We start from the raw sequence: 17,186 nt of genomic DNA, 5'->3' as shown, positions 1-17,186 counted from the left end.
TAGTTTGGTAGAGTGAGTGAGTGTGTGGTTGTTTATACTTGATGGGGAGAGAGGTAGACAGCAGAGAAAGATGAAGGGGGTAGTAGAGGATGCGTTTTAGGATGTTGCCTCCTGCCCTGATCTTAACTTGCTCTGACATATCAGAAGCACTTCTCCACCCGGGTGGGCTTTTAGCTCACAGCTGAGAGGTCATCTCCCCTCCCTTTCATCTATTTCATCCTCCCTCTCTCTTCCTCTCCCTCATTCCCCCTGCTCCATTTCCCCTCTCCCCTGTCCCCCTCTCCCTTCTTCCCCCTGCTCCATTTCCCCTCTCCTTCTTCCACTTTCCACTACCTTCCCCCTCTCCCCTGTCCCCCTGTCCCCCTCTCCCTTTGCTCCCCACTTCCTCCGTTCCCCTCTGCCTTCGTCACCCTCTCCCTCCACTCTCCTCACCCTCCGCCCCCCTCTCCCTCCATTCCCTTCTCCCTTGTCCCCCACTCCCTCCGTTCCCCTCTCCCTCCATTCCCATCTCCTTCCTTGCCTCAAGCTCATAGAGCTATTAACATGAGAGTCTCTTGCTGTGACCTAGAAGAAGGTGATGTGTGCGCGCAGGCGAGCGTGTGTGTGTGTGTGTGTGTAGGGGACAGACATGACAGGGGTGTCAGAGTAGGGATGAGAGCATTGCTGGCAGGGGATTCAGTGATGCGTGTTCCAAACAGAGTGGGGGGTTGGAGTAGCTACATTGATAGCCAATGACAGTGTTAACATGCTATGGTTAGCTCAACATTAAGGGACAAATCCTGACATGAAAATAGTTTCACATGTTGTGAGTGGGAGATTTTTTATTTTGCTTAACAAACATGATCTATTTCCGTCTCTCTCTTCTTCTCCCTCCCTCTCCCCCTCTCTGTCAGGCTGAGTCAGGTGTTTGTGGAGTGAGTAGGGAGAGTGTTGGGTCTGAGCTCAGCCCTACCCAGGAGAAAGGAGGTTATCCTGTCCCCTCTCCTCACGTCTTGGCTCACCCCTCTTACCCCTTCAGCCTCACCCCCAGCTCTGTCATGCAGGACCGGCGACTACAGGGCCTTAGGTGAATCACTCCTGGATGTCTATACACACACACACACACACACACACACACACACACACACACACACACACACACACACACACACACACACACACACACACACACACACACACACACACACACACACACCAACAGTGCAACGGATAAGACTCTCTTGCTTAAACCACATATGCACTATCCTCCGTTCACCCCAAAACAGCAGACTCAATTTTGCAATCTAATCCCCAACTCCTCCCCCTCCTGTAGTCTACCCGGTCAGGTACACCCTGCGGTTCCTTCGGGGACGGTCCCAGAGGAGTACCTGAGAGGACTCCGCCCCTTTTCTACCTCAGACGACCTCCGCCTACCCTCGCTGCACCTGGGGCTCGACCCCGTCACTGCTGCCCATGTTACTGCTGCTGCTGCCTACTACCACCCTGCCTACCTCCACCACCTACACAGGTCAGTCTATAGACCACCCTGCCTACCTCCATCACCTACACAGGTCAGTCTATAGACGACCCTGCCTACCTCCACCACCTACACAGGTCAGTCTATAGATCACCCTGCCTACCTCCACCACCTACACAGGTCAGTCTATAGATCACCCTGCCTACCTCCACCACCTACACAGGTCAGTCTATAGACCACCCTGCCTACCTCCATCACCTACACAGGTCAGTCTATAGATCACCCTGCCTACCTCCACCACCTACACAGGTCAGTCTATAGACCACCCTGCCTACCTCCACCACCTACACAGGTCAGTCTATAGACCACCCTGCCTACCTCCACCACCTACACAGGTCAGTCTATAGACCACCCTGCCTACCTCCACCACCTACACAGGGCAGTCTATAGACCACCCTGCCTACCTGCACCACCTACACAGGTCAGTCTATAGACCACCCTGCCTATCTCCATCACTTACACAGGTCAGTCTATAGACCACCCTGCCTACCTCCACAGGTCAGTCTATAGACCACCCTGCCTACCTCCACCACCTACACAGGTCAGTCTATAGACCACCCTGCCTACCTCCACCACATACACAGGTCAGTCTATAGACCACCCTGCCTACCTGCACCACCTACACAGGTCAGTCTATAGACCACCCTGCCTATCTCCATCACTTACACAGGTCAGTCTATAGACCACCCTGCCTACCTCCACAGGTCAGTATATAGACCAATCTGCCTACCTCTACCACCTACACAGGTCAGTCTATAGACTCCCCTTCCTACCTGCACCACCTACACAGGTCAGTCTATAGACTCCCCTTCCTACCTCCACCACATACACAGGTCAGTCTATAGCCTCCCCTGCCTACCTCCACCACATACACAGGTCAGACTATAGACCACCCTTCCTACCTCCACCACAAACACAGGTCCGTCTGTAGACCACCCTTCCTACTTCCACCACATACACAGGTCTGTCTATAGACCACCCTCCACAGGTCAGTCTATAGATCACCCTTCCTACCTCCACAGGTCAGTCTATAGACCACCTCAGTCGGACTCTATAGAATCAGTGTTCTACAGATGAGACAGAGACACAGAGAGACAGGCAGACAGACAGGAAGACAAAGAGACAGGCAGGGACACAGAGAGACAGACAGGGACACAGAGAGACAGACAGGGACACAGAGAGACAGGGAGACAGAGAGACAGACAGGGACACAGAGAGACAGACAGGGAGACAGAGGTTTGAAGCAGCCTTTGTGTTTGTGTGTCCGGGTTGGGATGTATAAATGGCGACTGAACCCTAAAATGTGCCAAAGGTTGAAATTAATTGCTCCCTCTCTCTTTGCCTCTCCTGCCATTTCTTTTCCACTTGTCTCTCTCTCTCTGTGTTCCAGGATGGAGGAGTCTCTGTGTCTGTCTGCACTGCGCTCTCAGTTCTACTCTGTACCAGCAGGCGGAGCCTTCTCTACCCTCCACCCCTCTGCCCTCCACATGCACGTGCCTGGGGCACGCTACCCTGGGGAGCTCAGCCACACACACAGCGCAATAGCTGAGAGGTAACACACACTCTTATAATACACACACACACACACCTGCACCTGCCCTGAGGGCTGCTACCTTTGGAAGCTGAACAATCACTCTGGCTGAGAGGTGTTACACTCATACATGCACACACACTTTGTAATCTCTCTGCAGGAAAAGCACAGGTTGCTGACTGTGTTATATTTTCTACCATATACACATAACACACACCAATACACACATCGGTGTCTGTGTGTGTTTATATCCTGTTGTTACCTATTAATTGTTCATCTTCTCTTGCTCACTCATGCTGTCTTAATGCTGTGTGTGTGTGTGTGTACGCGCCTGCAAGCGTGGGCATGTGTGTGCATAGGTGTGTGTTTAACAGTGTGTGGTTAATCTGCCCCATGTTGGGTGTTGCATCTCTCATCATCTCTCCCATGTGTCTGTGGTGTGTGGATGTGTGTGTATCTTTTAACCTCCCCACAGACTACAGATGGAGGAAGACCTTCGCCAACGAGAGAAACAGAGGGAGCTTGAGCTGGAACGGGAGAGAGAGAGGGAGCGGGACAGAGAGAGAGAAAGGAAGAGGGAGAGAGAGAGGCAGAGGGAGAGAGAGAGGCAGAGGGAGAAAGAGAGGCAGAGGGAGATGGTGAAAGCGGTGGGGACCCAGTACCTTGCTCGACTGAAGGCTCTCACGGCTCCGCCGGAGGACAGGGTCTTACCTGGGGAGAGACTGACACCCAAAAGACTGGGTGCGGTGTACATATACACACACACACACACATAAACAGTAAAGATGAAATACACACACTGATTGGTTGATTTCTCGTTAATTAAGCACCAGATATTTCTCTTGAAAGTAGAGACTGATCACCATCCATATCATGCATTATAAAGTGCATAATGTAGTGTTTAATTATAATACTTCATCTCTTTTCCCCAGGTAAGCCCCCCCTCCCTGCCCTCCCAGTCCCTAAACCTCTACAGCCAGACCTCCAGTCCTCCAGGGGGTCAGCCTCTCACCCCATTCCCACCCTGGTGCCCTCTCAGATGGGGAATGCACACACTGCCTCAGCCTCTATCGGGGGGCTCCATGGAACACTGGCCTCTGCAATGAAGCTCCAACAGGCCAATGGGGAGAATCTCTGGTTGTCAAATCAGCGCCGGCAGGGGCAGGAGAGTGAGGCGTGGTCACCTGGGGAAGGGGTGGAGCCTAGGAGACACAGCTACAGGTGAGTGTCTAATCAGGCAAGGAACAAGCAGTTGAGAAATGCATAAGTTAATCAGTTTCCCCAGCAGGAACAGGATCCGGCACCTTTCAGTTTTTAAATGTTTCGTTCCGGAACCCATTTTCTAGGATCCGTTACCTCTTGTGGTGTAAAGTACTTAAGTACTTGGGGTATCTGTACTTTACTTTACTATTTATATTTTTGACAACTTTTACTTCTATTTTACTACATTCCTAAATACAATTATGTACTTTTTACCCCATACATTTTCCTTGACATCCAAAAGTACTCTTTACATTTTGAATGCTTAGCAGTACAGGAAAATGGTCTAATTCACAAACTTATCAAGAGAATATCACTGGTCATCCCTATTGCCTCTGATCTGTCGGACTCACTAAACACATGCTTAATTTGTAAATGGTGTCTGAGTGTTGGAGTGTGCTCCTGGCTATCCATAAATAAAAGAAAAAAAGAAAATGGTGCCGTCTGATTTGCTTATTATAAGGAATTTGAAATGATTCTTACTTTTACTTTTGATACTTAAGTATATTTTAGCAATTACATTTACTTTTGATACTTAAGTATTTTTAAAACCAAATACTTTTAGACTTTTACTCAAGTAGGATTTTACTAGGTGACTTCCACTCTTACTTGAGTAATTTTCTATTAAAGTATCTTTACTTTTGTAAGTATGACAATTCGGTACTTTTCACTGCTTATTACTGTTTGTAATGTAATTTTTTAAATAAAAACAATCAGAGCTCATTCAAGTTGCTTTGTCTGTAATTCTCCTGCCCCCTAAAAACATCATGTGAATAGTGGCTGATTTTCTTAGAATTGATTTGTGTTGGGCCGGCCCGGGTTTATGGTTTACGCAACATTGTAGCATGTGTCAAAATCATTCCACGGATGGCCGAGTTTCTGCCGGTTTTTCGCTCCACCCTTGTACTTTATTGATGAATTAAGGTCACTAATTAGTAAGCAACTCCCTTTCACCTGGTTGTAAAGGTCTTAATTGAAAAGAAAAAGCTAAAACCGGCAGACACTGAGGCCTCTGTGGAATGTGTTTGACACCCCTGTTGTAGCCTATGACCCCTCAAACTTAACTTTGGACCTCGAAGCTGGTTCCACTGCATTTTTTCATTGTTTCCCCCTAGTCAGGGACTGATTTAGCCTGTGACACCAGGTGTGTGCAATTATTTATCAGGTAGAACAGAAAACCAGCAGGTGCCGGGACCTCGTAGTGTAAGAGTTCAGTACCCTTACTATAGACCAACGAGTGGTCATTGCTGTGGTGAGAGAGAGCAGCGTGCCTGTAACTCTCACAGAACTAGAATGATATTCACTGTCTATGATCTCTCTCTGCTCTGATAGACATGAGCCTGCAACTCTCATCTCGCCAGTGTTGCACTTCATCATTTATTTCCTTATAGAATCATAATCATAGCCGCGGAAGGGTGCTGGAGGAGCCACAGCACTCCTGATGAATTGAAATACATTTGCCAAAGTTATAGAATTACTGCGGTCAGTTCAGAAAGAAAGGGAATCATTCAGAATACTACACCAGGAGTGGGCCTATGCCTTTCATTTAGCCACAGAGGAGAAATAGCGTGGCAAATCTGTCAGTGAACAGCATCTAGCCAAAACAGGCCTTTCGCAATGTTTCAAATACAATCGTTGGAAAGCATATGGCTCCTGCTGAAAAGAGAAGACTCTAATCTGTCTATAAATCGACCAAAATATTTGATCAACTTCCAAATAGGCCTGTTAAGTGAACAGCATTGTTTTACAAAGTAAAACAAGAGAGAGATGAGCTTTTGGCACGAGCGCATTGGCCATCGCTGGTGAGTGAGCTGTGCATCATTGGCTGAGTCAGTGAAACTGGAAAGCTTTTTTAGGACTATCGTTTCCTCCTCGTATTGTACACTGTGTGTCTCCTCACACCTAGGCTTAGACTATTTTTATTGATCTGAGATTCTCAGTTTGTCAATGTCAAAGTAGCCTGTCATTCTGATCATTTGTGAGGTAACAAAAAAAGATTCTGCTAAAGTATCCAGTCATCAGAAATGATGTGGAATTGTGTGAAATGTGTTTCTAAAAGACAACATTTTTCCTAGACCCTAGGCTCCACATTTTTTCCCCCATGTGTGCAACTTCTGCAAGCACCTCTACTCTACTGCTCTATGCCAGTACGCAAAAGCAATGGTAATGCAAAAGCAATGGTAATGCAAAAGCAATGGTAATGCAAAAGCAATGGTAACGCAAAAGCAACGGTAACGCAAAAGCAATGGTAACGCAAAAGCAATGGTAACGCAAAAGCAATGGTAACGCAAAAGCAATGGTAATGCAAAAGCAATGGTAACGCAAAAGCAACGGTAACGCAAAAGCATTGGTAATGCATGCAATGATTTATTATTATAAAGGTGATTTTTTTCTGGTACTTCAGAGCCCCCCACGTCACCCCCCCCTCTCGGGCTCACTTTTACAAATGAAACACTGATGTGCGTGCGTTAATGCATGTATTAAGGTAACACTGCAGTGTCCTCCGAGTCAGTACTCTTTCTACTCTGCTGACATCTGCTTTTAGCTTGGCTGCATCATCAAGGTCAACTCTGATAAAAACCAAGTGTGTGTGTTTGTGTGTGACTATATTGTTTTTCTTGTCTTCACAGGTCCAACGCCAGCCAGTGTGACCCAGGCAACAGAGAGTCTCAACCCCACCTAGGAGCCCCACCTCCACTCATCTCCCCCAAAGCTCACCCTCACCTCCTCCCCCACCCCCCTGTCTCTCCCACCACCCTCTGGAACCCTGCCTCTCTCACAGAGACCCCCGCAGACCCTCGTCGCAGGTTTGACTCCCCTATTCCCCCCTCCCGCCCTCCTCCTGGTCTGACCAGAGCTGAGTGGCCCCCCAGCTGGGAGCGGGGGGAGGAGGGATGCAGGAGGACGGGGGAGGGTCCAGAGAGGTTCTCCTTCATCAGGGGACCCGTTCTGCAGGTTTCTGGCCTCTGGAGCATGGCTGAGCTTGAAAGATCCACTCACAGTAACCACCACCATAACCACCTCCACCAGCAGGGCTCACTGCTCCTGTCCTCCCCCAGCCCCAGCTCTGACCTGGGGGTCCAGCGCTCGTCCAGCTCCCCCTCTCCCTCCAGGGACCTCCAGAAGTCTGAGCGGCCAGGCCAGGAGCCTCAAAACCCAGTGGTGTACGATAAGATCCTTCAGCAGCAGCACAGGCTGGTCAGCAAGCTGGATCTGGAGGAGAGCAGGAGGAGAGAGGCCAGGGAGGGAGGTAAGAAGAAAGGGGATGTAAGAGGGAGGGAGAGAGGTGAGGAGAGTGGGCATTCAAGACGGGATAAGACGAGATCTGGGTGGGCTTTAACAAAAATCTGGTCTGTCTCTTTCTCCCTCTGCCCCCTTCCCCTCCCCCAGGGTATTACTATGATCTAGATGACTCATATGATGAGAGTGATGAGGAGGAAGTGAGGGCCCACCTCAGAAGGGTTGCAGAGCAGCCCCCCCTAAAACTAGACACATCCTCAGAGGTAACTACCACACACATTAACAATTTTCACTTGTTCTTCTATTATATCGTTGTATGATTTAATTCTCTGTAATCTGTCTCTCTGTAGAAGGTGTGTTTTCTGCGTGTGTGTGGCCTGACCACGCTGGCCCATCGTGACCAGCTGTTTCATCAGAAGAGGAGGAAGAGGAGGAGGATGCTGAGAGAGCGCAGCAACTCCCCTCCTCCTGTACAAGGCAAGAGGAAGACCCCTTGTTCTACTGTGGCACCCGTTCCCCCCCTCAGCACCACTCTCACCCCTGAAGAGATGAACTGCTTCCCCCAACTGGAGGACAAGAAACACTTCCTCAACATGCTTAGCCTGTCCCATGTCACGAGCCAGCAGAGGAGAGGTAAAATACAGTACACTAACCCCAGCACAGTACACCCTAGCTCTTATTCTCCAACCCCTATCCACTACAACGTAGTGTACTCTAATGCCCTATCCATTGGGTATTAAAATCTTACCCTAGGAGTTCCGAAGTACTGCTGTTTTTTTGTTCTACCTGATAGTTAATTGCACCAACCTGGTGTCTAAATCTCTCCCTGATTAGAGGAGAAGAATAAAAAAAACTGTGGAACTGGCTTTGAGGTCCATATTTGAATTTCATCCCTCCCCCTTGCTCTCTTTTTCTATCTCTCTCTTGCTCTGTAGATAAGGAAAAGATGGAGGGGTTGCTGAAGGCTATAAAGCTAAAGAGTGTGACATTGGACACCATCAGATACAACCCATTACCCCTCTGTAGCAGCACTCCTGTTCTCTCAACTGGTAAGACGCACACACGCACTCATGCGCGCTTGCACACACACACACACACACACAAACAAAGGGTAACACCCATGAGATCCTTATACTGTGTTTATGTTTTCAGGAGACTACACACCTGACCTCCCAGCCTGCAAGTCAAACGGACTACACTACCCAGACTCCCCAAGCCCCTTGCCCCCCTACCCCCACCATCCCGACAAACTTCACACAGACCCACTAAACCCCCAACCCCCTCCACCCTGCCACCCCCCTCCCCTGGGCCTCCACCCCGACAGGGCAGGACTGTGCGAACGTCACCCATCTAAGAGGCTCCAAGGTCTCCAGATCGGAGCGGGCCACCTTGGCCATCCTCCCCAACTGAAGGTGCCCCTGGCTGGGCAGAATGGGCAGAACAAGCCCTGGGAAAGATTCATCCGGGAGGACTTCGCCCAACACTTCCACCAGGCTGTGTTGCAGTCTACCCATAAGACACTGGGTAGCTCCATATGCGTTCCAGAGTCCAGTATAAAGTCTGAGCCCTCAGCGCCCTACAACATCCCCCCTCTGAAGAGACCAGACCCCCTCCACACACCTCCACACCCCACCAATGGGCATCATCCCTACCCTTCTCCACCCCACCATGACCCTGATGGCGTACGGGTTGAGCGCTCAGAGGAAGATGAGGAAGAGGAGGACGAAGAGGAGGACGAAGAAACCCCTAGGAAGTGGAAGGGCATAGAGTCAGTCTTTGAGGCGTATCAGGAGTATGTGGATGGTGAGTTAACCTTTCATCTACAAATTGTTTTTTGTTTTTTGTCAAATTTTCTTTCTCTTCCCCCAACACACAATTTCTCATCCTCTATCTATGCACATCTCCCTGTCTGTCTTCCTCCCTCTCCCTCTATGACCCCATGTCTCCCCTTTACCCTCCTGTCGCTCTCTCTATTTCTCTCTTCCCCCTCTCTCTCAGAGCGGGGTATGGAGAGACAGGTTCTCCACAGTCAGTGCAGGAGGCTGGAGACTCAGAACTACACTCTCCGTCTGACAGCTGAACAACTCTCACACAGCATGGCGGTAAGAAACTCAGGGCCCATATCCACAAAGTGTCCACAAAGCTCCCATATCCACAAAGTGTCCACAAAGCTCCCATGTCTACAAAGCTCCCATATCCACAAAGTGCCCACAAAGCTCCCATATCCACAAAGCTCCCATATCCACAAAGTGTCCACAAAGCTCACATATTCAAAGTGTCTCAGAGTAGGAGTACTGATCTAATCAAATCAAATGTTATTTGTCACATGCTTTGTAAACGACAGGTGTAGACCAACAGTGAAATGTTTATTTATGGACACTTCCCAACAATGAAGAAATAAAATAAGAGAAATAACAGAATAATAACACAAGGAATAAATACACAATGAGTAACTATAACTTGGCTATATACACAGGGTACCAGTACTGAGTCGATGTGCAGGGGTACGAGGTAATTGAGGTAGATTGGCTCCTCAGATCCTCAAAAATGTATACAGCTGCACCATCAAGAGCATCCTGCCCGGTTGCATCACCGCCTGGTATGGCAACTGCTCGGCATCTGACCGTAAGGCGCTACAGAGGGTAGTGCATATGGCCCAGTACATCACTGTGGCCAAGCTTCCTGCCATACAGGACCTATATACTAGGCGGTGTTAGAGGAAGGCCAAAACATTTGTTAAAGACTCCAGTCACCCAAATCATAGACTGTTCTCTCTGCTACCGCACAGCGAGCAGTACCGGAGCGCCAAGTCTAGGTCCAAAAGGCTCCTTAACAGCTTCTACCCCCAAGTCATAAGACTGCTAAACAATTCATCAAATGGCCACCTGGACTATTTGCTTTGACCCCCCGCCCTCCTTTATTTTTACACTGCTGCTACTCACTGTTCATTATCTATGCATAGTCACTTTACCCCTACCTACATGTACAAATTATCTCGACTAACCTGTATCCCCGCACATTGACTCTGTACCGGTAACCCCCTGTATATAGCCTCGTTATTGTTATTTTATTGTGTTACTTTTAATTATTATTTTTATTTTTAATTTAGTAAATATTTTCTTAACTCTATTTCTTGAACTGCATTGTTGGTTAAGGGCTTGTAAGTAAGCATTTCACAGTAAGGTGTACTACACCTGTTGTATTCGGCGCATGTGACAAATAACATTTGATTTGATTGGAGATATGTACATATAGGTAGGGATAAAGTGACTAGGCAACATGATAAAAAAAAGGTCAATGCAGATAGTTAAATAGTTAGCCAATAGCTACCCAGACTAACTATTTAGCAGTCTTGTGGCTTGGGGGAAGAAGCTGTTCAGGGTCCTGTTGGTTCCAGACATGCGGTAGCAGAGAGAACAATCTATGACATGGGTAGCCGGAGTCTTTGACAATTTTTAGGGCCTTCCTCTGACACCGGCTGGTATAGAGGTCCTGGATGACTGGAAGCTGGGCTCCAGTGATGTACAGGGCCATACACACTACCATCTGTCGTGCCTTGCGGTCGGATGCCAAGCAGTTATCAACTTTGAGGATCTAGGATCTGTCCATACAATTTGATTTATTATGATCAAAAAGTAAAAAACTAAAGCTTGATCGGCACTCTGTCTGTCTGTTTGTGACTGTTTGTTTACACTAATGTGCTTTGTTCACCCCTACTCACTCTTTTAGTAAACACTCTCGCTCTTTCTCTCTCTTGCTCCGTTCCCGCTCTCTCTTTCTCTAGGAGCTGCTGAGTCAGAGACAGAGGGTGAGAGATGAGAGAGAGCGACTGCAGGCTCAGCTAGAACACTTCAGGAAGTGTCTGACCCTTCCCAGCGTGCACTGGGGCAAGGGGCAGCTCAAAGGTCGCCTCCCCCGGTGACTCCCTACCCTGCTCCTGACAGATTGACAGAGACAGACAGACAGACTGACTGACCTCTGGAGAGAGGAAACTGGATTGGTTCCCAGTCAGAGGCAGAGATGGAAGAGAGCTCTGGACTGGGAAGGAAGACAGGATGGTAGAAAGGGAGGAGTGCCACACTCCTAGACTCTGTAGTGTGGTCAGACTCACCATTGGTGAAAGACTAGAAGTCTAAAAGCTGGAGTTCGTAGCTACACAAGAGTATGGCATAATATTGGCACCCACTTTAACCAATTCTAGAATTTGGGACAATAAAATGACGAGTATATCCTCCTTTTTTCCTTCCTTGAATTTGAAGGGTTTGGAAGCAACCAATAGCAAGCTCAAAAGGGAATGCACAACCAATAGCAAGCCAACCAGCCACTGAACTGGAAGGACGAATCAGCCAAGATGCACTTAAAGACCTAGAAGATCTACTAGGGATCATACTAGTGACATTGCTGTTAGAACTATCTAGAACAGTAAACACTGTGCTATAGAGATATTACTATTCTGGATTTTTTTTTCACTTGGGTTCATGGACTTGCAAAAACATAGTTGTAGAATATTTAAGACAGTGTTTCTATAAGAAAATAACTGGAGGTTGTGAAAATGTTTATATATATATATATATATATACACACTACCAGTAAAAAGTTTTAGAACAACTACTCATTCAATGTTTTTTCTTTATTTTTACTATTTTCTACATTGTAGAATAATAGTGAAGACAACAAAACTATGAAATAACACATATGGAATCATGTAGTAACCAAAAAAGTGTTAAACAAATCAAAATATATTTTATATTTGAGATTCTTCAAATAGCCACCCTTTGCCTTGATGACAGCTTTGCACACTCTTGGCATTCTGTCAACCAGCTTCACCTGGAATGCTTTTCCAACAGTCTTGAAGGAGTTCCCACATATGCTGAGCACTTGTTGGCTGCTTTTTCTTCACTCTGCGGTCCGACTCATCCTAAACCATCTCCATTTGGTTGAGGTCAGGGGATTGTGGAGGCCAGGTCATCTGATGCATCACTTCCTGATAAAATAGCATTAACACAGCCTGGAGGTGAGTTTTGGGTCATTGTCCTGTTGAAAAGAAAAAATGATAGTCCCACTAAGCCCAAACCAGATGGGATGGCATATCGCTGCAGAATGCTGTGGTAGCCATGCTGGTTAAGTGTGTATTGAATTCTAAATAAATCACAGACAGTGTCACCAGCAAAGCACCCCCACACCATACCACCTCCTCCTCCATGCATTACATTGGGAAATTCACATGCAGAGATCATTCGTTCACCCACACTGCATCTCACAAAGACACGGCGGTTGGAACCAAAAATCTCCAATTTGGACTCATCAGACCAAAGGACAGATTTCCACCGGTCTAATGTCCATTGCTCGTGCTTCTTGGCCCAAGAAAGTCTCTTCTTCTTATTGTTGTCCTTTAGTAATGGTTTCTTTGCTGCAATCGACCATGAAGGCCTGATTCACACAGTCTCCTCTGAACAGTTGATGTTGAGATGTGTCTGTTACTTGAACTCTGTGAAGCATTTATTTGGGCTGCAATTTCTGAGGCTGGTAACTCTGCAGCAGAGATAACTCTGGGTCTTCCATTCCTGTGGCGGTCCTCATGAGAGCCACTTTCATCATAGCGCTTGATGGTTTTTGCAACTGACTTGAAGAAACTTTCAAAGTTATTGAAATGTTCTGTATTGACTGACCTTCATGTCTTAAAGTAATGATAGACTGTCGATTCTCTTTGCTTATTTGAACTGCTCTTGCCATAATATGGACTTCGTCTTTTACCCGCAAAACACCAGTCTCAACGTCAACAGTGAAGAGGCGACTCCGGGATGCTGACCTTCTAGGCAGAGTTCTAGGCAGAATTCCTCTGTCCAGTGTCTGTTATTTTGCCCATCTTAATATTTATTGGGCAGTCTGAGATGCGGCTTTTTCTTTGCAACTCTGCCTAGAAGGCCAGCATGCTGGAGTCTCCTCTTCACTGTTAACACAGACTGGTACTATTTAATGAAGCTGCCAGTTGAGGACTTGTGAGGCGTCTGTTTCTCAAACTAGACAGACACTCTAATTTACTTGTCCTCTTGCTCAGTTGTGCACCGGGGCCTCCCACTTATCTTTCTATGCAGGTTAGAGCCAGTTTGCACTGTTCTGTGAAGGGAGTAGTACACAGTGTTGTACGAGATCTTCAGTTTATTGGCAATTTCTCGCATGGCCTTCATTTATTGGCCTTCATTTCTCAGAACAAGAATAGACTGATGAGTTTCAGAAGAAAGTTATTTGTTTCTGGACATTTTGAGCCTGTAATCGAACCCACAAGTGCTGATGCTCCAGATACTCAACTAGTCTAAAGAAGGCCAGTTTTATTGCTTCTTTAATCAGAACAACAGTTTTCGGCTGTGCTAACCCTTTTGCAATTATGTTTTCTAATGATCAATTATCCTTTTAAAATGATAAACTTGGATTAGCTAACACAACGTGCTATTGGAACACGGGAGTGAATGTTGCTGATAATGGCCTCTGTACGCCTATGTAGATATTCCATAAATAATCTGCCGTTTCCAGCTACAATAGTCAATTACAACATTAACAATGTCTACTCTGTATTTCTGATACATTTTTTGTTATTTTAATGGACAAAAAAAAAAGTGCTTTTCATTCCAAAACAAGGACATTTCTAAGTGACCCCAAACTTTTGAACGGTAGTGTATATATATATATATAAGGTTATATACTGTTATATTTTTTATAAGAATTAAGTCTAAATAATGTTTTTAATAGTTTTGCCATTGATAATGTAAATACTTATTAAGCCAGAATTGTGTGTTTTTATAATTTTAATTATAGTTATTTAAAAGCCCGCTTTAGAATACAAATTAGTGGTTAAACAAGACGCTTGCAATAGTTGTACTGCTGCTGGTCAGTATTTAAAACACAGGAGGTTGGTGGCACCTTTTTGGGGAAAACGGGCTCGTGGTAATGACTGGAGCGTAATCAGTGGAATGGTATTAAATACATCAAAAACATAGTTTCCAGGTGTTTGATGCCATTCCATCTGCTCCGTTCTGGACATTATTATGCGCCGTTCTCCCCTCCACTTATTTAAAGATAAATAAACATGTTAAAAGAGCTGTATGTGGAGTGTCCCAAACTTAATGAAAACATTTTGGGAAGGTGAGGAAGAAATACACTGCAGGTGAGGGACAGGAAGTGTCATATTTTGATCATGATAGCTATTTTATTTTATATTATTTAAAGCTGAGTCTCAGCCACAAACCCCTCATAACCTGTCTGTCATTGAGATATCTTCAGCCACAGGACAGAAGTGCCAAAGTCACACAGAAAATTGTAAACAGATTCTACCCAATATGCCACAGGTTTTTCCACAGAACCCTATACCGTACATCCTAGTAAGGGCTCTACAGTGCTGCCATTTTGGGACATATTTTCCTAATTATTTTGCTATGCTACCTGGAATGTTAATTTGGGAGCACCAGTGCCCCTAGAAAGAAAAAAAAATCGCCCAAATAATAATAGTTATAATTTCATCTTTGCTGTCCCATAGCCTCAGTAGTATGCAAACATGGAGATGAGCTTCAAACGAAGCTAGGATTCATAGGACCAATGTAGGGCCTCAATCTTAAAAATCTATTTTTCTGGTGCTTCTAAACCCTGCATTTTGTAATTGCTGGCAATTCTCATCATTAAAAGGGGCACTCTGCAGTCACTACATACATTTTGACTTATAAAGAATGATATACTGTAAATCCTTTGATTATTGAAGAGTTTAACTTATAAGAGCCCCAGAGCTTAGTTCCACTGTCGTACCCCATCAGAAGCCAAAATATAGGGCTCTATTCAATCTGTATCGCTTAAGTATTACAGACTGCGTGATAGAAAGGTAAAGGTCATTTCAGATTGAGCTGACATATGCAGCGTTTACCGTGAAAGCGGTCTCCACTGTAATGCTGAACTTCCGTGATATGGATTGAATATAGCCCATGATCTTGTTTTTACAATATTTGTCAACAAAGTGAATGTAAACAAACACTGTATAACCTCCAAACATGGTTCAAACTATAATCATGGATGAACAGTCCTTGCATCTATATATGGCTCTGTCAATGACTTTGAGTGTGGTTACATTTCTCCAGGCCCTTAACCTTTTACCGAAACAGTGGCCAGGAAAATTGCGGATTGCCGCTTTAATACCTCTAATATTTGTCATTGTGTTCCTAAATTGTTCAATTTAGGAGCAGATGTGTCACGTAGAGCCCTGCTGTAATAACAGGTAATCTCTCTACATCCTATTGACTCTAGAGGAACTCAGCCCTGTCCATTGCAGATACCCAGTCTGCCTCACTCTACCTCACGCCTACCCTACCTACATAACCTACCAACATAACCACTACCCCCCCCCCCCCCCACACTCACACATATGCTGTTAAATCATGTTTCTACATGCTCTAGTTTTTATATTTAGCTTACAGTAGGCCTATCATGTAATATTCAGTGCCTTCAGAAAGTATTCACACCCCTTTGACTTATTCCACATTTTGTTGTTACAGCCTGAATTCTAAATGGATGAAATGTATTTGTTTTCTCACACAATACCCCATAATGACAAAGTGAAAACATGTTTTAGAAATGTTAGCAACGTTATTGAAAGTGAAGTACATAAGGATCTAATTTGCATAATTATTCACACCGTTGAGTCAATACATGTTAGAATCACCTTTGGCAGCGATTACAGCTTATTTTTTTAAATTCTTCAAGCTCTGTCATGTCTTGCCATACTGTAATTAGGTCACTCAGGAACATTCAATGTCGTCTTGGTAAGCATCTCCAGTGTAGATTTGGCCTTGTGTTTTAAGTTATTGTCCTGCTGAAAGGTGAATTCATCTCCCAATGTCTGGTGGAAAGCAGACTGAACCAGGTTTTCCTCTAGGATTTTACCTGTGCTTATCTCCATTCTGTTTCTTTTTTTTATCCTGAACAACTCCCCAGTCCTTAACAATTACAAGCATACCCATAACATGATGCAGCCATCAATGCTTGGAAATATTGAGAGAGGTACTCAGTAATGTGTTGTCTAGGATTTGCCCTAAACATAACACTTTGTATTCAGGACAAAAAGTTAATTGCTTTGCCATCTTTTTTTCTGGATTAATTTAGTGCCTTGTTGCAAACAGGATGCATGTTTTGGAATATTTTTATTCTGTACAGGTTTCTGTCTTTTCCCTCTGTCAATTAGGTTATTATTGTGGAGTAACTACAATGTTGTTGACCCATCTTCAGTTTTCTCCTATCACAGCCATTAAACTCTGTAACTGTTTTAAAGTCACCATTGGCCTCATGGTGAAATCCCTGAGCAGTTTCCTTTCTCTCCGGCAACTGAGTTAGGAAGGACGCCTATCTTTGTAGTGACTAGACCTGCCCGGTCTATTCAGCATGCTTGATCGGATGTTAATTTCTTAACTTGAGGCACCTGCTTTCAATATACTTTGTAACACTTATTTAATCAAGTGTTTCCTTTATTTTGGCAGTTACCTGTATATACACACTGATCTGAGAATAGGTATAACCAAATTCAGTAAAGAGGCTTATAGTACTTATATGTAGTTTATGCCCTCTGCTGGGCAGACCTTGTATGACAGCTGCCTTATCTTATTC

General features: G+C 45.5%; 1 protein-coding gene across 2 annotated transcripts in view; it reads left to right on the top strand.

Moving 5' to 3' along the window:
- LOC139584589 (genetic suppressor element 1-like) overlaps window positions 1-16,857 on the top strand; it is a 46,931-nt gene extending 30,074 nt beyond the window's left edge. For both annotated transcript variants that reach the window (XM_071416614.1, XM_071416613.1), the window contains exons 4-15: window positions 894-1,066; window positions 1,313-1,507; window positions 2,907-3,068; window positions 3,523-3,788; window positions 3,980-4,268; window positions 6,938-7,557; window positions 7,698-7,810; window positions 7,898-8,180; window positions 8,483-8,596; window positions 8,700-9,350; window positions 9,546-9,649; window positions 11,332-16,857. In XM_071416614.1, the coding sequence (XP_071272715.1) occupies window positions 894-1,066; window positions 1,313-1,507; window positions 2,907-3,068; window positions 3,523-3,788; window positions 3,980-4,268; window positions 6,938-7,557; window positions 7,698-7,810; window positions 7,898-8,180; window positions 8,483-8,596; window positions 8,700-9,350; window positions 9,546-9,649; window positions 11,332-11,469 (3,108 nt within the window). In that variant the 3' untranslated portion in view covers window positions 11,470-16,857. The remainder of the gene's footprint in view (window positions 1-893; window positions 1,067-1,312; window positions 1,508-2,906; window positions 3,069-3,522; window positions 3,789-3,979; window positions 4,269-6,937; window positions 7,558-7,697; window positions 7,811-7,897; window positions 8,181-8,482; window positions 8,597-8,699; window positions 9,351-9,545; window positions 9,650-11,331) is intronic.
- Window positions 16,858-17,186: the final 329 nt, after the last annotated feature.

This window comes from Salvelinus alpinus, chromosome 9, assembly GCF_045679555.1.
Source record: "Salvelinus alpinus chromosome 9, SLU_Salpinus.1, whole genome shotgun sequence".
NCBI lineage: Eukaryota > Metazoa > Chordata > Actinopteri > Salmoniformes > Salmonidae > Salvelinus > Salvelinus alpinus.
The sequence above is the reverse complement of the archived record's forward strand: the minus strand, read 5'-3'. Positions and strand labels throughout refer to the sequence as shown.